At 44.3% G+C, this 25,556-nt stretch overlaps 8 protein-coding genes across 8 annotated transcripts; 4 read left to right on the top strand and 4 right to left on the bottom strand.

Moving 5' to 3' along the window:
* Window positions 1-747: 747 nt before the first annotated feature.
* Window positions 748-1,801, top strand: Bfra_006912 (putative c2h2 transcription factor protein; the record flags this gene model as incomplete). Its single annotated transcript, XM_037337283.1, has 4 exons — window positions 748-847; window positions 923-1,070; window positions 1,177-1,269; window positions 1,321-1,801. Coding segments are annotated over 4 exons (822 nt in total), but the record flags the coding sequence as incomplete, so codon positions are not given.
* A 769-nt stretch (window positions 1,802-2,570) lies between these two features.
* Window positions 2,571-3,258, bottom strand: Bfra_006911 (putative mitochondrial 54s ribosomal protein 23 protein; the record flags this gene model as incomplete). The annotated part of the gene is made up of 2 exons (XM_037337282.1): window positions 2,571-3,122; window positions 3,238-3,258. 2 exons carry the CDS (start codon window positions 3,256-3,258, stop codon window positions 2,571-2,573), a joined length of 573 nt encoding a protein of 190 aa, XP_037198648.1.
* Window positions 3,259-3,604: 346 nt separating this feature from the next.
* Window positions 3,605-4,566, top strand: Bfra_006910 (putative superoxide dismutase copper chaperone protein; the record flags this gene model as incomplete). Its single annotated transcript, XM_037337281.1, has 4 exons — window positions 3,605-3,628; window positions 3,693-3,822; window positions 3,900-3,977; window positions 4,067-4,566. The coding sequence occupies 4 exons, from the start codon at window positions 3,605-3,607 to the stop codon at window positions 4,564-4,566; spliced, it is 732 nt and encodes a 243-aa protein (XP_037198647.1).
* A 3,220-nt stretch (window positions 4,567-7,786) lies between these two features.
* Window positions 7,787-9,699, top strand: Bfra_006909 (putative nadph oxidase regulator protein; the record flags this gene model as incomplete). Its single annotated transcript, XM_037337280.1, has 6 exons — window positions 7,787-7,801; window positions 7,869-8,018; window positions 8,081-8,416; window positions 8,469-8,630; window positions 8,681-9,619; window positions 9,679-9,699. 6 exons carry the CDS (start codon window positions 7,787-7,789, stop codon window positions 9,697-9,699), a joined length of 1,623 nt encoding a protein of 540 aa, XP_037198646.1.
* Window positions 9,700-11,305: 1,606 nt separating this feature from the next.
* Window positions 11,306-12,422, bottom strand: Bfra_006908 (putative uricase protein; the record flags this gene model as incomplete). The annotated part of the gene is made up of 3 exons (XM_037337279.1): window positions 12,186-12,422; window positions 11,484-12,130; window positions 11,306-11,430 (listed from the first exon to the last, which is right to left on the bottom strand). The coding sequence occupies exons 1-3, from the start codon at window positions 12,320-12,322 to the stop codon at window positions 11,306-11,308; spliced, it is 909 nt and encodes a 302-aa protein (XP_037198645.1). The 5' UTR covers window positions 12,323-12,422.
* Window positions 12,423-14,095: 1,673 nt separating this feature from the next.
* Bfra_006907 (putative cytosolic regulator pianissimo protein) lies at window positions 14,096-18,261 on the top strand (the record flags this gene model as incomplete). The annotated part of the gene is made up of 3 exons (XM_037337278.1): window positions 14,096-15,021; window positions 15,073-16,525; window positions 16,579-18,261. The coding sequence occupies 3 exons, from the start codon at window positions 14,096-14,098 to the stop codon at window positions 18,259-18,261; spliced, it is 4,062 nt and encodes a 1,353-aa protein (XP_037198644.1).
* A 155-nt stretch (window positions 18,262-18,416) lies between these two features.
* Window positions 18,417-18,809, bottom strand: Bfra_006906 (uncharacterized protein; the record flags this gene model as incomplete). The annotated part of the gene is made up of 2 exons (XM_037337277.1): window positions 18,417-18,590; window positions 18,699-18,809. The coding sequence occupies 2 exons, from the start codon at window positions 18,807-18,809 to the stop codon at window positions 18,417-18,419; spliced, it is 285 nt and encodes a 94-aa protein (XP_037198643.1).
* A 1,341-nt stretch (window positions 18,810-20,150) lies between these two features.
* On the bottom strand, window positions 20,151-25,128 carry Bfra_006905 (putative eukaryotic translation initiation factor subunit protein; the record flags this gene model as incomplete). Its single annotated transcript, XM_037337276.1, has 4 exons — window positions 20,151-20,271; window positions 20,326-20,711; window positions 20,765-24,448; window positions 24,505-25,128. 4 exons carry the CDS (start codon window positions 25,126-25,128, stop codon window positions 20,151-20,153), a joined length of 4,815 nt encoding a protein of 1,604 aa, XP_037198642.1.
* Between the last annotated feature and the right edge of the window lie 428 nt (window positions 25,129-25,556).

The following is a 25,556-nucleotide window of genomic DNA, read 5'->3' as shown; positions in this document are numbered from 1 at the left end:
CTGCTCTTCTTTTTCTATGGTAAAACTTTCACTGAGTTGATGAAATCATTAATGGAGGTGAGGCGTGTTCTTCGCTACCTACGTGGCATTACTTTCCGCTGCCCTAAAAACAGGGCACTTGTTACGCCTCGTACATATCAAGTCCCAGCGAGGCTTTCGATGTAGATGCGTTAGTTTAGAACTTTTATATGTAGCTCGAGTGTGATACACTTTCTCCATTCTCAATCCCATGTTTGGATTTCTTTTTCTTCTATTTTTCTATCACAATCTTGTTTTAATATCACGTCGACAACTCCGACTCTATGGACAACACCAATGTGTAAGTCACAAGATGTCTTTTTTTTTTTTGGCTTGATATGCACGACATATTTTTCTGGGGAACCGGAGAAGCTTGTTCGAAAGCTACACATCATCAACTATTGCGACATTTCCATGCAGCAAATTGCCGGAAGGATTTTTCAGTGGTCATTGTCGCACCATTTTCCTTCTTCTCCAACAGGATTCCCAAAGGAGTTTCCACGGAACTTTCCACAGGACTTCCCACAGGACTTTCCACAGGATTTCCAATGGATTTTCAACTACATTCCCAAGCTTTCTCAAAGCGAGAGCAGTATTTCTTGAGCATATTTCTATTTAGGACAACATCAAAAAATACTGAAATTCCAGGACTTTCCACCGGATTTTATCTACATATTCTAGAATGGACACACACATCCACTATGTACTTATTGCTAACAGAAACCAAGAATTTCCTGTTGCTCCATTATACCATCAAGACTAGTCAGACCACATACTAACATTTGGTTCTTGTGCAGACCGTCATGGGACCCGGGTGATGAATTTAGTGGTAAGTTTTATTTCTTTGATACATCCAACTTTTTTAATAAAAAATCATCGTACTTAAAATTATATGCTTGGAAAGATTCATTGCCATTTGATGGTTTCTCGTTTGCGTTTTTGGGACTTGAGCGGTGTGGCACCACTTTCAACTATGAACCTTCGGACGCCTGGAACCCGACTCAACAAGTCTCGGATCCCTTCCATACCATGCAGCAACTGCGTCCAGAACGGTACATAAATTCCTCATTCCAATGTCCATATGCCAATGGGCAATCCGGGTCCTAGGATCAAATATTGTGTGCACTATTTGATGGCCCAAAGACTGACATATACCAGAGCCAACAGTGTCCCAGTTACCCAAGTGAGCCTCCCATCTTTGTCGCAAGGTAGCACAGATAACCAAGCAATCGAGCGACCAATTAACCTGGCGTAAGTCACGTCTTATCATCTTCTGTTGAGTATTTACTAAGTCATGAGAAGGCAAAACACAGAGGACGAAGAGCGCCCTCACAGGTGCACTGCACGAGGCTGTAACGTCCGCGGCTTCAAAAAGCAAACGGATCTTCGGCGTCACCAAGGTACACATGGCAATCCTTTGTTCTTTTGTCCCGTGACAACCTGCAAAGCTCACACCAAGGGATTCAAACGCAAAGATAACCTTAGGGAACATCGGAAACGAGTGCACGATGCAAATGCACGCGCTTCCGATGTTCGGGCCGATGATTTGAAGCAGGCTTTACGAGCCGCATCAAGCGAAGATGAAGAAATGGAAGACTCGAGCTCGGTACAGGTGCCGGCGAATATGCAAAACGGTTCTATGGTCGATGCACCGGCTAAATCGGTTCTCTTAGCAAAGCTCGTGGAGTTACGTACCTCACGAGAAAGATTCATTTTTGAGAGAGACGAAGAGATCAAGGCAGTTGAGACGACTTTGTCTTTGATAAAAACCTACTCACATTAGCTCCAGCCAATGCAGTTCTTTGTGGTTTGGGTTTATAGCTTGGCTTTCTGAGTGTTGGGTCGGATGGTAAAGATGATCTGTCGGAAAAAGGTCATCGGGATATTTCTTTGGACAGATATCTTGCTGTTTGGGTTGTACGGGTTGGTTCTTGGAAGGTTGATCATAAGGCCTTTTTATTCAGCTTGAGTTCTTGGTGGGTTGGAGTATGGTTACGGACGAAATAGGCCCCAAATATTCTTTTAATAGTCGAAAATTGAGTTTTCTGCGTTCGACTAATATCACACTGAATTTGCCGTTCCTCTCAATAAATGTGCTGTCTGAATATTTAACTCATCTGGCATTTGAATTTCTGACAACGCCAGAGTTGAATATCCGAGTCTAAGCTGGACATGGAACTGCCGTGTCTGAGATTGAAGAACATCTGGAGAATGATCTATTATTCTGTGAATTTGCATAATATATACTTATGATAACTTGTTTCGCTTAAGTCACAAGAAGAAAGATCTCTCTAATTTTTGACCTCCATGCAGCCACTCGGCAAGTCAAAGTTGAGAATAATAGTGAAAAATCATATTCACACGCCTCGACGTAGATCCCAATATACACAGTGCCATGTTTTAGCTTCATAATGTTTTGTTTTGCCTGATATACAGTGTCCTTAAACACTTTCCCATGCACTCAATGCATATTATACACACTCTATTACCCATTTAATAGTGCTCTTCTTCTCCCATTCTAATAATCATATATCCATTTCTTCTGCAGATCCTCAACTCTTAGCCTCCTCAACCTTCTTCTTCGACCACCCTTCATCTGGCATCAAGTCCCTCCTCACTCCCTCAAACCTAACCAAATTTTCCTTATACGGATGCGCCGCGCCCTCAAACGCCTTCAATCGTCCCAATCTCCCATCGCGCAACCGATTCTTTGGCAACATTCCACTAACTGCCTTCCTCAGAACTTCTGCGCCTCCAAACTTCTCCATCAAACCCTCCATACTGATTTCCTTCAAACTACCAGGTCGTGTATTGTGACGATAATATTTCTTCTGATACATTTTTTTGCCGGTGGTGTGGAGGTTCGCGCAATTGGTAACAACGACATAGTCACCACAGTCGGTTGAGGGATCCCAAATTGGTTTGTGTTTTCCCATGAGGAGGAGTGCGATGCGGGAGGCGAGACGCCCGAGGGGCGGTGGTGTAATGCGGGCTGTGACAGAGGGGGGTGAGGAGGGGTTTGGACGGGGTCGAAGGGTGGAGAGAGGGATGTGCGGGGTGCTGGCGGAGATGTGGTGCCAGGTGCGGGAGTAGGCTAGTTTTGTCTGAGAGTGTGTTAGTTTATGTATGGAGTTTCTTTGGGGACTTATTTATGTATATTGACGACTTCGATTATGCATGCTAGAAGAGGAGTAGTGGACGAAGAGATTGAGACCTTACAAATCCATTTGTTTGCGACATCGTGGGATACGATTGGCACAATAACCAATGCTAAATACGATGCACGGGGGAGAAAAGAATTGGCAGCTAAAAAGTTCCCTTGTTGTCGTCGTCAAATTCAAGCCTTGAAGTCAATCGTGATTCTAGATGCCAAGACATTTTTTCTCGAATGGCTTTATGGGATTTTGATTGGCTAGATCTTTTGGCGAGGCTTCCGAGGCTGGATTTCAAAGCATTCATTGTTGCCCCACGTATGATGGAGATGTTGTATTTTGAACTTCATTCATATTGAATCTTCTCTTGTTTATTATTCTATCAACATACAGAAAGGCTGAGCAAGAGTTTTCAAAAATACAAACTCTTCAAAATGGCCATCACAACTCCCTTCCAGGTAGTTCCCCTCGATTCCGATCACGTGTATTGGCCAAAATCGAAATATCACTAATGGAGAATAGACACAATTTGCAGTACCTATGACATGTGAAGCATGTATAAAAGATATCGAAGGATCTTTGTTCAAACTAGGTGGAATACAGAAAGTTGAAGCAAATCTAAAGGATCAACTTGTTACTATTGAAGGAACAAGTAAGTTTGTAACTTTACCCCGCCAAGAGAATGGGGAGGATTTGGGAGATGGGGATTCGTTACTGATGTGAAAATAGCTGCGCCTTCGGAAATCGTCAAGGCGATCGAGGAGACGGGGCGAGATGCAATTTTGAGGGGTTCCGGGGGGAGTGATGGTATGTTTGTTTTTTACGTTGTGTTTGAGTGGGAGCTTGGGTTCATTTCATGGTTGATGTTTTGAGGTCCTTGTCTGAGATGTGTATAGGTGCGGCTGTCTGTATTCTTGAGACACATGATACCACTGTATCGGACAAAGTACGAGGATTGGTGAGGATGGTGCAGGTATCACCTACATTAACGTTGGTGGATTTGACGATTCGAGGATTGCAAGAGGGAACATATTGGGCTACTGTTAGAGAAGCGGGGGATATATCCAATGGAGCAATTTCTACGGCAGGTCTATGGAAGGGAGGTAGTGAGGATACACCGAAAGGTGCGTTTGGTACCGTGAATGTGGGAAAGAATGGAACGGGAAGTGTGTTTTTGGACAAGCCAATTCAGATATGGGAAATGATTGGGAGGGGAATGGTAGTTTCTAAACAACATGAGGGAGACAGAAAGTTTGAGAAGAATGATGAGAATACTCTCGTGGGGGTGATTGCACGAAGTGCTGGTGTATGGGATAATGATAAGACAGTCTGTTCTTGCTCGGGCAAGACATTGTGGGAGGAAAGAAAAGATGAGGTTAGCAAAGGTATGCTCTGATCATACATCAGATGATCGCACGAGAAGTGGAACGATAGCATGATATGATAAGTACGCCCAAGAAGCTTAGTCTCTGCCACCAGCGCTTTTTACACACCTGTACGTGCTGTCCGTCTGAGAACAACCCGTGGCGGATCAGAGAATTGCAAAGAAGCAATTCAGAGGAAGAAAGCAGGGAATGTTCAAGTGTTCGATCAGGCTACCAGGACTACATCAAACCTTAAGGACGAGTATTATGAAGAGTAAGCTTTTCTTGTCAAACGTTAAGCCCGAATGCGTTTCAAATCTGTCATATACCGGGCAATGATTCCACTTTTCATTGCCGTCAAGATTACTTGTATATGGTAAGCCAAATCAGCGATATGTAATTTTTCAATCGCAGCCCTACCCTGAGCCATCATGTATGTTGATCTCATTATTCTTCACAGACCAAAAGACTGGATGCGACAGGGAAAGCTGCATGCAACCTTAATTTTACATCTGTGTTTGAACCATCGTAGAATGTGCCGTACTTTCTCATAGTGTCGGCTATTGCATATACTCTCGGGCGATGTTTGTTCTGTTCAACCTGTCCACCTACTAGACTGCCGTGAAAGTTGAGACGAAAGAAAAAATGGTTTCTTTTTTCAAGCTGGGCAGCATCATGCAAACCGATTCAATCACGATGGCGACCGTTTTTTGTGGTCTGGCATCTTTATTTCGAGTTTCTTCTTCTTCCGCGTGGCCGTTTAGAACTTTAGATGTGCCCTGAATTCTCAAACAAGGTGAGGAAGGTGAGGTGGAAGCGAGTTTCGTCCAATCGAGGTGTCTTCCCCTGAGACGCCAAGCTTCCTGCGCTTCAATTCAATGCTTATCCGATATCCGATAAGATGCCGGCTAGGACATTCGGCGGTTATCTTTTGAGGATTTGCCCTACGGTTATGTGCGTGGCCGTTTGTGATCTGTTCGGAGGTCACTTTCGGGGTCAATTACTGAATTGGTCTGGGCCCAGCAGGCGAGGTACTGAATTGGTCTGTGGGAAGTTGGTATGATTGCATGGCATGGATGAGTATATGTATAGGATACGTTCTCATTGCCAAATCGATAGTTTGCAATGTCAAGTTCTCGGTCAAAGACAAAAATAACTTTGCATATTGAACTCTTCCAATTGCATGACATAACAAGCCCGTGGATCTGAAGTCATTCATAGGTCCAAGATATCACAAGACCTTAACCTATAAATAATGTCGAATGAAATCTATACTCAGGTACCAATAACATAAACTATTGAATCAATCCCGCTGCAAGCAAGACTATCACAGTCACCGGTGACATTCTATTTTATGTGAGTTCATGATCTCCAACTCAATTCTACCAAGTCAAGACACTCGACTAATCCAGACTTTACATACTGAACCATTAAAAAGAAAAAGCGATATTGTGGACATTTGAAAAGCCAAAAGAAATGCACGGACAAGAAAATACGTTGGAATACGCGCCGATGGAACGAAAAGTGACAGAAAGCGTAACTCTTGACCATCCAATCGGCATGGTATAGGGGATCTTGGAACACTTGCTGCTTTGAACCAGCCTTAAGCGAACAGAATCCAAGTTTCGCAAGCTCCAAATGTGTGGCTATCAACTTTTCATATTTACCAATCATTTTCATAATTTTGGAGAATAAAAGCAATTTTGCTGGTGGCTTGAGCGATTAATCATGATGCTTTTGTATGAAAAGCGTCTCAATTGTGGTTTACGCTTTCATTTCATTTCCAATATCGAATGCGGCTTTTCGAAGTAGATAGATAGTTCGAGTAGACCACATACATTGCAACAATATGTCAGAACACCGGAACGTGAGGGCAAGACAAAGCGACATCACTACTGTTGCGAAGTAGTCCGATGAATGAATGGTAAGATAGCTACTCGAGTGAATGTTGAAGCAGCGATTGACAAGGGGGATTCAAGAAATGGTTTGGAATTTGTAACTCATTACCCAAGGACTAAGACCGAAGCAAGGATATAGTGAAAATGGCAAGAACACTTTCGCAAAATGTAAGAATCTATTTCCAAATTTCATGAACTGTGCTGTGTTCCATATATGAATAGAGAGGTATGTATGTACGTATGTATGTATTTCATATCAACGCCCCTTGAGCCACTGCTATATTTGAACCTCAGTCTCTGTATATAATATGGACAATATAACCATCCGCATGCATGAAACTCCTATGTTCGATCTACTTAGGTAGTCAATACTTCTTCCTACACATCTCCTCCGTACTAGTCGTAGCCCCGTTCGACACGATACGTCGATTAGTTGCCGTGGATCGTGTCGGGGTTAGCAGGGACCATTTTTCGACTAGGGAACCCCTCTAAATCCACATTTTAGTATCACTGCACCATCGACTTGCATCAAGAGACTAATCAATCCACGTACCAAGCAATTCAAACCTCGTCTCCTCGTTTAACCCTCCATTTTCAATCTTCCATATCCAAAAGAACTTCTAGGGCGCTACCCGTACATTGAACTTCTTCTATTATCCACTCATCCTCCTCCGTTCGTTGTAAGAGCGCTGCTAGCCAGCCATCGTACCTTACATTTCCAACCCAATTCGTTCTGCTTCGTGCATACACCCACACTCCCTTGTCTTTGAACTCTTCCACTTTATCCGTATCTTTTTTCTGTTCTATTTTCGAGTATTCACATTTGAACATCAAGCTGTCAATCTTTCAATCTTTCTACAATTCATTCATCACGAGAACGGAAAATATCGAAGTCAAATCAAATCAAGTCTCCACGTTCCTTCGAGGTGCCGAATCGATATTCCCCACCAGCCCACCACTACTTTACGATCAGCAATCAACACTAATTAATAGCGACGGGAGGAGCCCGAAAGTCAAATCCTACGAAAAGTACAAGGACTCGCATATGATCCTTTGAATTTATATACTTTAGAACATAATCTCAACCAAAATACAATTACTCGACAATAAGACATTCCCATCGCTGGACGGATCCGAGAATATTTAATACACACACTAGTTGCATCAAAGAGAAGGGACGTACGCAAGAAAAAAAGATACCGACAATTCGAGATAGCTTCACACAACATACGAGTATTGCAACACGGCATAAAATTTCCTTACACCGCTTGATAGCTGGTCGCTCACGAAGGCGACCAGCCAGCTACGAAAGACCATTTCACGAATACATAATTTTTGAAGGAGAAAAGGCATCATGTCTTTGAAACAGGTTAGTGGGTGGAAGGAAGAAAGATGAGGATGAGAGAAGGATACTTCGGTACTGACTACTTGCGCAGGAAATTGAGACGTGGGTTTCTGCCCTTGGTCGTTACGATAATAATGAATTTGATGAAGCGTTGAAGGAGTTTGATGGCATTGCAGATACTTCAAAGATTCTCTTCAATTGTGGTGTTATTCATGCGACATTGGGGGAGCATGAAAAAGCGGTTAGTACATTTCATTACTGGCGACGAACTCAATTATACTGGCAGAATCTAATTCACTATAGGTCGAATGCTATCAAAAAGCGGTTCGCCTGGATCAATACCTAGCCGTAGCATATTTTCAACAAGGTGTCTCGAATTTCTTGGTTGGCGATTTCGAGGAGGCTTTGGCAAACTTCAATGATACCTTACTATACTTGAGAGGAAACAACATGATCGACTATGCTCAACTTGGCCTTCTTTTCAAACTATATTCGTGCGAAGTGTTATTTAATCGTGGGTTGTGCTACATATATCTACAACAGAAGGAAGCAGGACTGCAGGATTTCTCCTTCGCTGTGAAAGAGAAGGTTGTTGAGGATCACAATGTCATTGATGAGGCAATTCGCGACGAAGCCGAGGTATGTTTGCCATTCAGAGTTTCATGTTGAGAATTTACTGATACTCTCATAGGGTTACACCGTTTTCTCAATTCCCGTAGGAGTTGTTTACAGGCCCAATCAAGCGAAAGTCAAGAACTTGAAGACAAAAGATTATCTAGGCAAAGCACGTTTAGTTGCAGCTTCAGACCGTGCTAATGCTTTTACTGGATTTGCTGGTTCAGAGATTAAGAATGTGAGTAATACTAATAGTACACTCCGAACCTGTGACGCTAATTGTTTCAGGCTGGTATAATTCAACCCAAGGATGACCGTCCGACAGAGAATCTTTCATACGCAGCGGCAAACCTTGTAAAGCCCGGTTTGGCTAGCAAAAGACAACAATCAGAGCCACCTCTGAATCGAAATGTTTTCCCACCCACACCACCTCCTGAGGCAGAGAAGACTTCTGGACCTCCACCCATGAGTCGCGGGGCTTCTGTTCGGAACGGACCTAAACCCATGCCAGCTAAACTCAATATCGAAAAAGCACGTCCTAATGAAAGTTACGAAATTCGTGAACGCGACGATGCAAGAAGTCCTCCAGATGCGCGACCCGCCAGACGCGGGACTCAAAGAACAGCATCAGAACCAAGGGGACCATCGCAAATGCAATACTCCAATAAAAGATCCGAATCACGTTCAAGACAACCACCAAGACGAATGCAATCAACGCAAGAAGAAGAAGATGACTACCCTGAGGATCTCTATGATATGTATAGCTCCCCAGGTCGGAGATCGAATAACTCTAGACGCAACACCCGGAATAGATATATCGAAGAAGAAAGCGAATACGCAAGCGACTACGACGAAGGCTCTTTTGACGAAGATGAATTTGAAATGGTCTCTAGTCGTCCGCCTCCTAGATCCCGCACAACATCCTCAATTAATGGTGGTAATGGTCGAGCTGGCTCTCGTCAACCTGATATTCGCAAAGTTCGTGTGAAAGTCCACGCCGAGGATGTACGATATGTTATGATAGGCTCGGCTATCGAATTCCGCGATTTTCAAGATAAGATAAAGGAAAAATTCGGGCTGCGTGATCGATTTAAGATCAAAGTTCGTGATGAGGATGTGCCCAATGGCGATATGATTACGATGGGTGACCAGGATGATTTGGATATGGTTTTGATGAGTGTAAAATCAAATGCAAAGAGGGAACGATTGGATATGGGAAAGATGGAAGTGAGTTTTTTTACCTTCCCCTTTTTTCAATGAATATTGCCTACTGACATACAAACTAGATTTGGGTAGTAAAAGCGTGATGTGAGGACAAGTAAGATTATGATGAATGTTGACGATTATGTCTTTCCTTTTTATTTTATTTTCTCATGTACCAAAATTTCTTCCTCATTTCTTGGATGAATGTTTTGGGAAGAGAAGCGAGATTTTTTGTCTACTTAATTTGTTCGCCGAGGGAGAAAAATACTTCTTTGATATGATACCAGCAAATATCCACATTAGCGAATATAAATGTATTGTTTGCTTTCTTATATCCTTCTGAATATTGACATTCAAATATATAGCGCTTAGAATTGTATAAGCGAGCGCTGAATTCGATGCGAAAAAAGGAATGTATGTACTAGGATTTTGGATGTATGAGTACATTCATATTGTTGTAATTTGGGAGAGGAGAGAATAGGGTGGGAGATTATCATTAATACATGTCTGGGACAAAATTGATATATCTTTCCTTTTCCTTTTTGTGAGTTTGAGTTTAGGGGGTTTTGTGGATTTGGATTTCGGGTTTCTCTTCTCTTTGCGTTGGTTTCTTCTTTGTGATTTGGGGAAGAATGTTAAAGGGAGGGTTAGGGAGATGGATGAGATGGATGAGATTAAGTGGTCAATGTAAAATGGATGCATGCATGGATAGGGGAGAACTCGGGTATCGAGGGTTTGGATATCCAGAATCTAGATGGATGATGGGTATGAAGATAAGGATCGCATAGGACGGGGGAAATTGGGATGGGTTATATATATACATATACTATGGATATTAATTGGTATGGATAATGGATATATATGTGTACCTAAACGAATAAATATGTATGTATATGTATGTATGTGTGTACGTACGTAAATCTTGTACAATATGAAGATTTGATATTGATTGATTGATTGATTGATTGATTGATTGATTGAGCACGGAGACTTGAAGTGAGAATGAAAATGGAAATGGAAATGGAAATTATGCGTGGATAGGTAAATACGTAATTAGATAACTTGTGATTGAATGGACATCAATATTTAATGCTATACGTGCTGCATTACATCTACACTTATGTCTACCATACTCATCTAGAAAGAGAGAAAAAGAAAGAAGACTCACAGGACAGGAACCCATGAAATCTCTAATCTTTAATCTCTAATACCCCCCCACCCCCTCTATGAAATGAAGTAAATCTATCTAACACTGGGGAAAAACAATGTCAAAATAGAAACGAAGAGACCCCGGCGATTTGGCTCCTTCAAATTTGCTACGAGGTGGATTTTGTATGTATTTTGAAGATGCTCATTGTCATCGTCAGAAAAAAGGAGAAGCGGAGGGGGCTGTATTTCGTATATATATGGTTGGTGGATGGAAATTTAAGTGAGGCTGCTGTTAGGGAACGGGGTTGGACATGTAATGGGTTTTGAGAGAATCACGATATGTTAACTATTCATAGAATTTAGAAAATCTGTTGCTTTGTTGTGAGATTAAATCGAGTTGAATTCCATGCTTGAATGGTATCTGCCATGATCTATATACATGGCCCTGAAAATGCGCCTAACGCTCTATACCCAAGATGCCAAAACGCCTTTCCAATATAAAGCCATGGTGAGTGGCGCCATGCCAATTATGCTATCATAAAATCATGATGTATGTCAAATCTATAGCTTTGGTGTGACTGGAGTTCTAGTGACGGTGACATTGATGAGTCCGTTTGGTCCAGATTGAGGAGCATAAACTTCTGCGTCCTTTCCAGTGTTCTTAAGACCCTTGTGCCAGCTGAGATCTGTAGAAATGTTAGAACTTTTCTCGCACATTAAATTTTTCTATTTTACTTACCAACTTCGAAATAATGCTTATTGGGCAAGGAGTAATCCACAGTATCGACTTCGGGGACGGCCTCCAAAATGGAGCCACACATCTTGTACATGGTGTTTTGTACAGATGGGCTGTTCTCTTCAGCGAATGTCTTCATGGTGATATTTCTGGCATCATCAAATGCTTTATCGAATTTGGGGATGGTCTCTTTCACAGCGTCCAATCCGGCAAATGTTTTCCACGACCAGCCACAATCAACATCAGTTGACAAAATTCTGTCCCAAACCTCGGGGAGGGTAGTGTACTCGTCTCGGACAAAGCCGTGGAATTGCGAGCCGGTGCTCTTCAAAACCAAGAGCCCAACAATTCCGCTACGGATATCGATGCCCTTTCCTCTCTTGACAACGGCTTCAACATTTCGTGTCTCGCTTCCGTCCCTGTAGAATGAATGTGGGTGGGGCTTGCCATCGATAGTCATTCGTGTCCATCTGTGAGTAATGATTTTGATGTTGGCTGCGGTGAGATGGGGGTAGGTCTCGATAAAATGAGTTCCGAGAATACTAGCAAAGAGCTCGGGTGGAGTAACTGGATGTTCCTTGGCTTTGATGTAGACTGTGTTCTTCATGGAATCGGTTGCAACCACAACACTGTTATCGGCCTTGGTATATCTAGAGATTGGTTAGTTCTCGATTTCAGGGGGGTTCAGTGAAAGAGGCAACATACGAGACGTCGATAGCACCCTCCAGTAATACACAAACGGTCATTTCAGTGACAGTTTGAGTTCCAGTCTGCTCATCTCTCTCTACTTTATAGACGCGGACGTTGTCCTTGCCATATTTTGCTGAAGCTATCGATGCCATGATAAATGGGTAAATTTGGTTTGATGTCTAGAAAGTAAGAAGATGCAATAGAAGATGTTTTGGTTAGAGTTCTTGTAGAACGCAATTGAAAGACTTGATAGGTATTAGTATGGTGTGAGTGACAACAAGAATGAGGATAGCAGATGAATGAAATCAAATGAAGTCAAGGGGACTTCGGTCTCTTTATGGAATTCTGAGTATAGTCGCTAAAGAGTCTTAGCGGCAATGAAGTTAGATATTGTTTCGAGGAGAACGGAGAAGCTCAAGCTACCTGCAGGAGTCCACCGAATAAGATAGTTACGGGATGTTGTATCTTGGCTCCATATGCGAGAAGTTGATTCCAACATCTATCGGAAGGCGCCGAACGCACGAGGCCGATTTGTAGCCTTGTAATGAAACTTTGATAATTGGTCTTACTTTTACCTAACAACCATAATTTTTGGATGAAAAAGTCTTTCCACATTGCGGGTCTTTGGGAGAATGGCATTTGAAACTTCGGGATTTGAAAGATTTGAAATGATATTGATCATTACATGAAGTATTGAGGAATTGAAATGCAAGGCTGACCTGACAGAACCGACGGGGTCGTCCGCCATACCTATTACCTACTAAAACCACAGGTCTGACAGGTCTGTTCTCTCGTACGATGATTCTTATGTCTCATTGGACCCCACTATGAAACTTTGAAACTTTGAATGGTTCTCATCTGATGCCGCTTCAACAATTGAAGAAGAGTGTGAAGGCCATCTCGAGGTTTATACATGCAGGGAGATCAAGCAACTTCTTAAAAAGAGCGACAAGGCGGTCTCTCTTCTTGGTACTATCATGATGAACTGGAGATCTGATAGACAACGGGGTAACCATGAGATGAGATTCTCTTATCAGACTATTGCCGTTCTTAATATAGAGTTACTCCTGCAATGCTCATTGATAAAGAAACCCGATTTCCTGAAGGGGGGTGGGTATTTTCGTACATTATCTTGAAGCGTGAAGCACCATTCCGTACAATTCGTCCAGTCTGTACATCTAGCAACCAAGCCTTCCTGATGTACGTTTCAATATTTCGATGTCTTCAGTTCTAGAGCTGGATCATATCGATATAGAGTAGGAACGTATGCGGACAATATATAAGAAGAAGAAGAAGAAGAAGAAGAAGAAGAAGAAGAAGAAGAAGAAGAAGAAGAAGAAAAGAATAAACAGATGCAAATATCTATAAGAGTCCGAAATATAATGAATGCATTTGTCCATGAACGATTTCCCCATAAAATGAACACCAAAAGTAATTTGTTAGCGATGTCTTCATGGTCTTTTGGTCTTGTTGGTCTGTGTTGGGATTTTTACCCCCATCATCTATCTATCTGCGGGAATGGGAGCGTTAAAGAACGAATTGATTGATTGATGAAACATCTTTAATATTCTATGAACATTTTGTCGCAATACAATCCAACAATTTATTTTCAGAATTTCCAAAGAAGCTGTTTGATACCTCTATTTCCCCACAATCTTTAGTCATTTTCTAGTACAGCAACACCTCAAACTTCACTATCTACAAGCTTGGTGCCCACATCGACTGCGGAACCTCCACACATACCACGACAAGCATAGATTGTATTGCCCACGAATAGCGTTTAGCTGGACCGAAATCCATTGCACCACAATCGTATCTCCCATTCTCGCATAGGTACCTGGATGACTTTTGTGTCGGTCCCTTAACTGCACCACCTATGTCACCCCCGCACGAAGAACGTTGACCCCGACCTCTCGAATGGGCAGATGGTTGGACCATCGAGCATTCTGGGTTCGTCTGTGACGACTGCCCAGAAAAACACATACGCACAACAATATGCCGGGAGGACCAGCTTAGATCAACCTGGGGGTTTGCAACCACCAGGTCAAAATGGCTCGCGAATGGCCTCAAGCTCAACAGCCGCATTTGCGCCTCGTGGTTCCTCTCTCGCGCCATCTCCCGCCCCGGGAAGCTTCAGCTCCACAATGCGTAGCCAAATGCCACGGCAAGCTTCGGCTCTCGATACAAATGTTTCCATGATAAACTTGGAGCGATTGGACGAAGACGATAGTACGACGCCGGTGAAGATATTGTCGAATTTACGCGAAATGCTGAGTAGGGAAATGAAAATAAAAGAGGGCAGTGAGAATATGTTGGAGGCGCTGAATACGAAGAAAGCAAAGCAGACGAAAGAGCAAAGGCAAAGGGTGGAAGCGGAGCTGAATATATCCAACCAGAAGATCAGAGATTTGAGATTGAAAATTACGGAAATGCAAAAGCCTAAACTACCCACCACTCCTACGCGCAGTCGAATGGATGCTCTCTTCCAAAGTAACGGTGTGAGGTCACCTCCAAGTGCTTCTAAGAGTATGGGGGGCTCAGAAGCAGCAGATGAGCCCACAGAGTCGCCAACATATGTCTTAGCTGAAATACTACAAGCTCTAGAGGTGGAAGGCCTCACTCCGGATTACTACGTTGGTCATGCAAACGATCTGGTTGAGCTCTTCAAGCGTCATCCCACCTTGAAGTATGATCTAGTCTGGTCAGTATTTGGCTTGAGAATGCAAGTCATGCTTTTGAGTGGGAGTCGAGAGGTTGTAGCTGCAGGATATCGCATGACAAGATATGCAATTTCGGATGTCAGCTCTTTACAAAAGATTCGCAGCCTAAATACTGATAATCTTGTTGTCGTGTAAGTACTGGACCTGGTAAATATTCATGCCTATTGCTAAAGAGTTCTTAGATCACTCATCAAGAAGGGAACTTCTGACGTGGAAAGAGAGCAGGCCTTGAAGTTTATCCGAGCATTTCTAGATGTCAAAGATGGCATAAAAGAGGTCTCTAGGGCTGTGGTCAGAACTATAGCTTCAGTTGCAGATCATGAGGAGGATCGACTCAAAGCTATCTGCATAGAGACACTTGCGGAGATCATGGTCCGCGATCCAGGTCTTGTCGTTGCCTCTGGTGGTCTCAGACCTCTTGCCGATGCTCTAGGCGATGGCACTTACGACGCTTCCGAGAGTTTAACAGCAGCGTTTCTGTTTTTGCTTGATTCTCCTCATAGACGCCAGTATTTGCGATCGGGTTATGAGCTAGAAATCCTCTTTACTTCTTTCACCGACTCACTGTTTGTGAAAGAAGATATTTTGAAGCAAAACTCGAAGGCTATTTCATATGCTATGAATTCATGGCCTGGTCTTATGACATTGTCCATGTACGACTTCAGAGCTATCAAATCACTGATATCATGCTTAATCCTCCCCAATCCCATTGTACGCGAGACTGTCATAGATATGCTTTATGGAATCTTGCGCATCAAGTCTCCTTTTTGGGCAACCTCTTTCCTCGCTGGCAGGCGTCTCACTACATATGGAAGAGTTGCAAACCTCAAAACGGCACCGGCAAAGGTATCGGCGCAGTCAGCGACCGATGATGAATCGGGCGATAAAAGTTTTGTCGATCATTACACAGCGCTTCTACTAGCAGTGCTAATAAATGCTGGCATGGTTGAAGGATTGTTGCAGGTAACCTCGGATACTGACAATGCGACGTTAAAGCGAAAAACTACTCTGCTCATTGGAGAAACCTTGAAGCTTGCTAGTCAACTATTGCCATCAAGCTGGAGTGCTGAACTTCAATTACTTCCCGGATTATTCGCTGCTGCATCTCAATTCGGGAGCGATGGACGACTTGTGGCCACTAGCACGGTATATCAAATTAGCAGTGTGAGTCGAACATTGTATAGATCAGCTCCATCCATCTCGACAACTCTTTCGATAAATAACAGTCACGATAACTTGTCAAGCTTGGGAGATCAGCCTAAAAGCAATCCTAACGTCTCGTTTGACGAGACGACATTTAGACAGCTATTGGTTGAATCTCAAGTTTTGGCCAGCACAAATCCTATTAAGTGGAAGTGGGATATTATCTTGCGAATTATCGAGGGCCCGCTCACAAACGGCAAGCGGCTAGATGAAGCTGTGAAAGCCTCAAAGTTCATCAAAAGGATAATGAGTTTCTATCGGCCGTTTAAGTACAAGTTTTCTGAAGTTAGAAACACAAGGATAAATCAAAAATATATCAAGGTCGGTTGTGCACTCATGCACACTCTCCTTCAAACTGTGGAAGGAGTCAAATACTTGGCGGACAACAAGTTGCTCAGACAAATTGCAGAATGTCTTGCTCAATGTGACCCGGTAACAATACCCCCCTGACTATGATAATTATCTCGTATACTAACACCTAGCAGACGAGTGGCCTCACCGCTTCTCAACCAACATTCTCAAAGGAAAGACTTTCAGAAACTCTTGCATGTGGTTATTTTGCTATGCTTGGGACTTTGACTGGCGATCCAAAAGGGTTGCAAATGCTCGATCGTTGGCGAATGATCAATATGATGTATCACATAATCGATTTGAAGCAACGTCCCGACTTGATTAGGCTATTGTTATCAAACTTTGATTACAATTTGCCGGGACATCCGAGAGTCCTCTTATCTAAGGCTCTGACTGCAGGATCCAAAGAGATTCGTATACATGCGACGAACGTCCTACGCAAATATTCAAGTCGAGCCATAGGAACCACCGACTATAAATGGGCAATCGAGCTTTTAGTCACCCAACTTTACGATCCAGAGGTTGAAGTCTGCGCAACTGCTATCAAGATTCTTGAGGAAGCTTGTAATAGGAAGAGCTACCTCGAATTTATCGTGGAGTGTCGTCCAGCTTTAGATCATTTAGGAGAAATTGGTGCTCCTTTACTACTACGTTTCCTTTCCACGTCAATTGGATATCATTATTTGGACGGACTGGATTATATCAGCAATGAAATGGACGATTGGTTCCTAGGACGAAATGATAGTTATGTTGGAGTTATCGAGGCAAGCTTGGCAAAATCCTTTGTAGAAATGCCTGAAGAATCTTCAAATAGGATGAGTATGGACGAAGATAGCTTTGATCTCGAAGGCGAAAACGATGCACAAGTTCCTCCTCACTTCTACAGAGAACTCACTCGTACAAAAGAAGGCTGCAAACTTCTTCAAGACAAAGGACATTTTGAAGAATTTGCTTGCACTATCCGTGAATATGGTATGCTAGCCGATGATCCAGAACTCATTCTCAAAATCAAAGGATGTCTTTGGGCGGTCGGAAATGTAGGATCCATGGAGCTAGGTGCACCTTTCCTAGAAGAATCAGATGTCGTCGAACAAATCGTCAAGATTGCCGAAGAACATCAAATCATGAGTCTACGCGGTACCGCGTTTTTCGTCTTGGGACTCATTTCGCGTAGTCGACATGGACTTGAAATTCTCTCTGAACATGGATGGGATTCAAACACCACCTCTCTAGGTATCTCACTCGGTCTGTGCATCCCTCAAAACCTGAACAAATTTTTCTCCTACCAACCTTGGGAACATAAAACCATCTCCGACATAGTAATCACAGATGAAGAAAAAATCGAAATCGATAAAGCAAGAGTAGATGATCGGGATATAAATCAACGTATCCTAGAATTGGTGGAAAATCTAGGAAATATGATATTGCACAAAAAGGCAATCGGGGAGCTGATACAGATCAAGGAGAATCAAGGGGATGCATTCAAACAGGTGGGACTTTTCAAAAAGGTTATGGTACTGTTGGAATATCATCATTTTAGATTGCCGATGAGGAGGTTCGTAATCGAACTTTTCGAAAAGAGGGTTCTTAGACGCATTGTGCTGGATGAGGATAGTGATGATGAAGTAGAGATGGGAGTGGGGATGGGAGGAAGGGAAGGAGCGGGGAGGGAGATGGGGGTAAGGGAGATGGAGAGAGTACAAAGAGGTCCAAGACACGAAGAAGATAGTGGGAGTGAAGGCGTAAGGACAGAACGTCAGAGAAGTGTTACGGATATTAGAGTGGTGGGAAATGAAGCCAATAATGCTTCGATATGAGATGATGTGCTTCGAAATAGTGGATGGCTGCATAGATAGATGCATGGATATGTACGATTATAAGAGATCGACAGACACACACACACAGAGAGAGAGAGGAACGGAGAGATGATGAGTGAGGTGCAATGATGCATTCATCCATCACGCACTCTGCATCAGTTGGCATAAACCAGTAGCAAAGATTCTCGCAGTTCAAACTCTTCACGGCGTTCTTTTCTTCCTTCTTTCTCCTGTCTTTTCTCATTCTCCCTTTTTCCTCGCATAGAAGGAAGCAATATCGCGCAAAGCGAAAATCCTACTCGCTTCTCGCTTCTTCTTCCACATTTCCGCTTCCGAATCTGTATTTTCAAAGTTTATCTAGCATACATAGGCTTGCTTAGGTTGTCTACCCACCTACCTACTTATCTGGGTAGTTGGGGTGGTGCGTACGTATGTACGGGCGGGCGGGCGTGATTCAATCCATCTATCTGGCAGGCGTGGCAGGCGTGGTTTGGTGTATGGAGTGCGTGGAGTGATTTGATTTGATTTGGAGTTTTTTTTGGAGGCATGGTTTGGTTTGCATTTAGGGGGTGGTAGAAGGGGTTGGAGATGGATGGGGATGGGGGAATGGATGATATCAAAATTTGAATTGTAGGGAAGAAGAAGAAGAAGAAGAAGAAGAAGAAGAAGAAGAAGAAGAAAGATGTTAGGATTTGAAAATAAATGAAATGGATTTTTACTCAGTTTATGCTGGACTTGATTGACTGTTTTGTTTATCGCTTGGATGAATGAATGGAGTGAGTGAGCGCCTTTGTCTTCTATAACATGCAGTGAGGAGATTTAACGAGAGAGATAGATGGGTGAGGAATAAATAAAGTGTGATTTGTTCACGTGGATTTGTTTGATATAGTTTCAACCAGGTCTCATATGCATCATTTCGGGAAAGCCCAGAACCATGAAAAGAACTCCATCTGCAGTTGCAGTGCAGCCAAACGATTCAGACAATCATTTTCAAATCACCCAAGATCACAGTTCACGTCAAGGAGCATAGATAATTTCATAAATTTCATTCGTTCTTACTAACTGCAGCTGGCTGGCGTGATGAAAAAGAAAAGAAGAAAGTTAAAAAACCAATGACAAAAGAAAAAAGAGATTATAATTGTACAACAAGGTTTTCCGAGCATCCATCCTGCGTTCCTCCCCACAAGCAGGGACCTCCAATACCCCCTTGACACAAATCCACGGCTTTCACAATAGATTTATCCCCCAGCTCCAGAACAAGACAAGCCCTTCCGTGTTCTATTGCTCTGTATTTCACTCAAGACCAACCACCACCAGCCAGCCAGGCTATCAGAGAAAAACCTCATAATCACTGCGCAACAACCTTGAAGCCCCATGCCTTACTTTGCGAAGATGACATTAGGGTATCAAGTCGTGACAGCGCCAATGCAAATAAAACAAAAACGCAAAAGCTGGAACGTAACAGTCGTAGACCATCGTATGGGTGCATTAAAGCAGACCGGGTCATCGATCATTAGAGCCACGTAAAGACGAAAAAAAATATGGACAGAAGAATAAAAAGCTTTTAGAGGTCGTGATCGGCTACCAACCATATCGCCGTCCAAATCCAACCCCTGCCAGCCAAAGAAATTTGCAGATAGAAAGCATCCCATTTTTCCCACGCACCAAATACCGGATAATGCATTAGAAAGATGACCGAAAACAAGATCTGATGATAACGGAATTTAGTCTAATGTGTGAAATCTGAGGTATCACAGTGAACAGAATGAGGAACTTTTAAGACACCCTTTGAAAAATAGGCCCCGCCGTAAATGCAAGATTAGCCCGCCGTCTATGCACAGAAATTAGAATGATCCGTTTTATTAAACACTTTTGTTAATGCTCAATGATCAAGCATCACCCTCCTTCTTGTCAGAAGCTGCTGTGGACTTCGACAATACTGGAGAAGTGTGGGTAGAAGGAGGAGATGCTGGGTTCTCGGTCTCGCCAGATCCTAATCCTGCTAGTAGACTATGGACAAGTTAGTTGAGCGTCAATGGATTGTCAAGAATAGAATATACGAACCTGAACGCATTTGCGGAAGTAGCTGATTTCCTATCCTTGTCTTGTGGGGGTGTGCCTGTTCTTGAAGAAGCTCCAGAGTCTTCACCTGTTCTGCCCAAGGAACCTCCTGGTCCCATCTTTCGGCCACTGTTGCTTCTTGAAGAAAACATAGATGATGGCCCGAATGACATCTGTGCATTGGTGTTTCGGCTTGCGCCACCCTTGTTTGTGAGACGACGAAGGTCATCCATACCAACAGTGTTCTTCTGGTAATCAGGAGGAGGTTGGTTACCATATCCACCAGAGAAGTTTCTTCCGTCACCACGACCCATTGGCATGCGTCCCCCACCACCACCTCTTTGACTCCTAGAGTTCTCGGCAGCCTTTGCAGCAGCAGCAGCCTCGGCCTATAATCAATTAGTATATTTTCACTTATCAAAGTTTGTGAGGAAACTCTTACCGCAGCTCTGACTTCTTCAAGTGTCTGAGGGCCCTTGTTTGCTTCCTTTGAAGCCCATCCCTTCTTACGAAGATCGACAATGTCCATAAGCATGAACTTGAGACGACTTGGCAACTCAGGTTGCTCCATCATGGCGTTAATACGAGAGAAGTATACATCCATCAATGGTCTACCCTTCTCAGTGCTGTCAAGGTTAAGACCAATGGTCTTGAGGAGTTTGGTCAAAGACTCAATCTCGGCTTCATCAGGAAGACCATTGTAGTCCACGAGTTTCTTAACACACTCATGCATGATACGCTCTGTAAGCATGCTAAGCTTGTACAATTCACCAATGAATTGAACAAGACCAAGACCACGTCTCTTGGCAGCAGCAGCGATATAATACTCGTCCGAGAGCATAGCAGCTTCTTCAGTCTTGGCATCCTCGCGTTCACCCTCAGGCTTATCTGGCAAGTCAATCTTCCAACCTCTCTCGAATTCTTCTTGACATCTGTTGAGCAGGTACTTTCGGAAAAGGTTACCACCAGAGACGATGTTTCCATTCTTGTCTACGATGCTCTCATCCTTGATGTCAGGGCTCATGGTCTCCAACATGCGCTTGCAGAACTTGGCATACATGGAAGCCCAGTGAGCTTCGTCAGTGGCCTTCTCGAAAGTAAGTTGAATGACCTGTCTCAATGTGCGGCCATCTGCTTCGTCCCTAGACTGTGCAGCAATAGCTAAGATTTGGTCGGCGATCTTGTCGAACTTCTCAGGAGTCATCTTGTTCAAAGCTGCCTTGACCTTTCTTTGAACCATGTCAGGATCCATGTGGCCAGCGCCTGGAGTGGCACCGGGTGTAGGCCCAGCAGCACCAGTAGCTGTTTGACTTTGACCGACACTGCGTGGTTTCCAACCAGTGGAAGAAACTTGAATGGGCTTAATCTCCATGCCGCTGGTAAGAGGCATCTTTGCTGCGGCTTGTGCCTCTTGCTTGGCGTTACTGCCTTGGTAACCGCCTTCACGCTTGCTACCACCACGAGTGGATCTGCTTGCTTGACGTGGGGAGTGTGGCATGGAGTTGGTAGAGTTGGTTCGTTGCATAGAGCCACCGGGGAAAGCTCCACCGGGGCGTTGGAATGAGGCCATAGGGTTGTTGATAGCTGGTCGTGCCATATTGCCTTGAGACATAGCAAAACGCATTTCGCTTGTAGTACCAGGTGGAAGGGTCTTTCCACCTTGAGCACCAAATTGACCCATGGTGAATTGACCAACAGCATTTCCACCACCACGGTTTGATCCTCGAGGACCCATACCACCTGGTGTTCTCTGTGATCCACCAGGTCTGGCAGAGCCTGGATCATCTCCGATGAGAGCCTTGATTTGTGACTCGAACTCCATGGATGGCTTCTCGGTGAATACCTTTTGGAATTGGAGCAAGAACTCTTTGTCGTATTTGAAGGTCTTGCCCTTGGCATTAGCGGCAGAGTTCAAAGCAGGGTTTGGCGAATTGATGTTGGGTGGATAGATAGAGGAGTCAAGAACAGCCAAGAAACGGGCAGACTTGAGCGACTGGAGAGCTGCACTAGGTTGAGGTGGCTCAACAGGCTTAGTGTTAAGGGGTGCAAGGTTAAGCGCAGCAGGCTTGCCTCGCTTCTCGGCAGCAAGTGTCTTAGGAGGTGGACCCATAGAGTCATCAGAAGTAGGAGTTGATGCACCGCTATCGGTTTCGAGGGTAGCCTTTGAAAGCTTTGTAGCGAGAGTATCGGGGGTCTCCTCATCCTTCTTAGCATCACCACCTTTGGCCTTGGCTTCAGCCTCGGCTCTCTTCTTCTCCTTTTCATCTTCGAGGCGTTCCATCTCGCGCTCCTGCTCCTTGAGTTTGCGGTCATTTTCTGCTGCATTGGCCTTGTCGGCTTCAGCCTTCTCGGCAGCAAGTCTTGCTTTTTCAGCGTTACGCTTAGCGAGAAGTTCAGCTTCTTTCTTCTCTCGTTCAGCTTCAGCAGCCTCCATCTCGGCAATTTGTCGCTCCAACTCATCGTCAGCTTCCTTTTGGGCCTTCTCGGCAGCAGCTTTCGCGTCTGCTTCTTCCTTGGCCTTGGCTTCTTCGGCGGCCTTGGCTTCTTCCTTTGCCTTTTCTTCCTCCTTCAATTTGGCTTCAGCGGCGGCTGCGGCTTCGGCAGCCTTAGCAGCCTCCTCATTCTTGCCCTCGTCGACCTTGTCACCTCCTGCTGCCATTTTCTTGACCTTTTCTTGCATCTCTTGACGAATTTCTTCAGCGGACTTGGTAGCCAAGCTATCAGTGCGAGCATGTTGAGGAGTAGCGGACTTTGGTGGAGGTGTTGGTGTAGAAGAAGCAATGACAGGTGGTGTTCTAGTTCTGTTGCTAGGAGCTGGAGAAGCAGGTGCCTTGATTGCGTCAACATTCAAGACATCACCGTCAGGTCTCTTGATGACAATAGCAGCGCTCTTGCGGGTTGGTCTAGAGAAGGTGTTTTGAGCAACAGGCTTTGGCTGAGGTGTATGTGAAGTGGTCGGTGTGATCATAGGAACTTGGGTTTGGCCCATGCTAGAAGCTGGTCGATGTTCAGACATTTGAGACGAATTGCGGGACATAGGTTGAGGTGCCTGTTGTGTATACTGACCAGCGATATATGGTTGGTTGTAGCCTGGTTGCGGTGATTGGGGTGGAACAGGGTGCATATAACCAGCTTGAGGATATTGGAAAGTTGGAGGGCCACCCATTAAAGGCATACCGGGGTAAGGACCGTAGGGATGAGTCTGTGTACCTGTTAGAAATTTGTCAAAGTTGCCAGAAGCTGGCGAGAAATCAATATTTGAAACATCAGAAGAAACGTTGAAATAGGGAGTGGCAGAAGGGAGAGGGGGGAGGCTTGGGTCCGTAGAATTTAGATCTGCAGGTTTCTTCGGGATAACTGAATCCTTGGCTGGAGGTGAGGGCAAATTCAACTGTTGGTTGGAAACAGGAAAGCCATTCTCCTGGTGCTCCGACTGCATGGATCCTTTTCTATTTCTGGCAATACCTTGACCGTTACTTCCACGGGGGAACGCCTGTTCATGGTAGGTAGTAAAGCTGTGACCAAAAAGTTCTGTTGAAGGCTTTCGGTAATGTTGGGCTGAAGACTTATCAAACCACTTCTTGCCTCTACCACCACCACCACCTCCTCGATTGAACGTTGGACAAGAGAAAGAATCGCTGGAATAAGAGGGACATTGGTTTACCGGGTATTGATAGCCTTGTTGTACTTGAGGAGCTCCCATGTGAGATGGCTGATAGTAAGCATGGGCGTTGAATTGTTGTGGGCTTTGCATGGGCATCGCTTGGTTCATGTTAGGAGTACCGGGAATTGAGTTCGAAAGGGCTGGGCTTCGAGCGGCTTGGTGTGGAGAATTTTGGTACTGTGGGCGACCTTGGTTTTGGAAAGGAGGCATGCCACCACGTCCAGCATTTTGGTTGTTTCTGAATTGTGGTGGGTTTTGTGGAGGGAAACCAGCATGGCCTGTGTATTGTTGGTTGAATCCACCACGTCCACGACCACCACCTTGTTGATAGCCACCACGTCCAGCTCCTGGGCCTTGATTGTTGTCACTTTGTGCCGAATGCGATGATTCACGACGGAGGTGACCGCCTGCTTGACTATTAGGTGCTAAAGGTCCTTGGGAGGCTGCTTGTCGCATGTGTCGCTACAGAGAAAGCAAGTCAGTAAATGTGACATGAAACTGTGAGGAATGATACTTACATCACCATCGTTGCCTAAACTACCAAAAGTCATGTTTCCTTGTTGAGAAATTCCAGATGGGGGTCTTCCACCACTTGCAGTTGGTTGAGGAATAGGAGATGGCGAGGTTGCTGGCGAAACTACTCTTGGGTTGTTTCCTGGAATTGGAATTGGTTCCGAGGCGGGCTGAGAGATTTGTGGGATGCTGTGAGAAGCGGCAGGAGAATCCATTAATGCTCCAAATCGAATACCACCTCTTGAACCACCGACTGGACCTCCATTGGGAACGTAACCTGCAGGACCGTTTGCGCTAATTGTAACCGAACTCTTACGGCTGTGGTCAGTCGAACCACCATTAACTGCAGCATTGCTATGGGCGATAGCAGGTGCAGAAACTGCCGGTACAGCTGGAGGAATCGAAGCTCTACCGTTTACCGGTGAGATAGAGGATGATTTTCCATGTTGCTGTACCGGCGCAGAACCTCCGACAGCCACGGCGGGTGATGGAGTCGAGGAGCTCGTCGCGATAGGTGGCGACGAGACTGCCTTCTTTGCGGTAGAAGCGTACGACTGGGTCGACTGCGACGCGCTAGTGGTGTTTGAGGCCTGGCTTTGGTTTTGAGATTGTTGAGGAACGGAAGTCATAGGGTGAACTGTTTGTCGAAGGTGACCTCGTATCTTTTCGTAAGAAGGGATTTTAATTAAATTGTATGACGTTATCGCGATAGGTGTGGATGACGGGCAGTATGCCTTCGCAGATGGGTCGATATTGGATTAGAATCGAACTCTATTAACAAGAAAAAAGAATCTTCTTGAATGAATTCGATTAAAAAGGTTGAGTGGAGAGAGGATTTGTGGTTATGTTTCTTCCTGAGTGGGCAGAAATTAATCGCTCTCAAAAAAAAGTGCGAATATCTGGAGATTCGCCCTCTCTTTTCGTGTGGGTGAATGGATGGGGAGAATTTGTATTCGTTACAGTTTGAATAACTATAACTGTACAATTCTGGTGGAAGGTCGATACTTTATGAAAAAGCTATCGAGGAGACTATTCCTGCTGCAGTCGTTCTTCTACA

Source organism: Botrytis fragariae (genome assembly GCF_013461495.1).
Source record: "Botrytis fragariae strain BVB16 chromosome Unknown tig00000000, whole genome shotgun sequence".
NCBI classification, from domain to species: Eukaryota; Fungi; Ascomycota; class Leotiomycetes; order Helotiales; family Sclerotiniaceae; genus Botrytis; species Botrytis fragariae.
The sequence above is the reverse complement of the archived record's forward strand: the minus strand, read 5'-3'. Positions and strand labels throughout refer to the sequence as shown.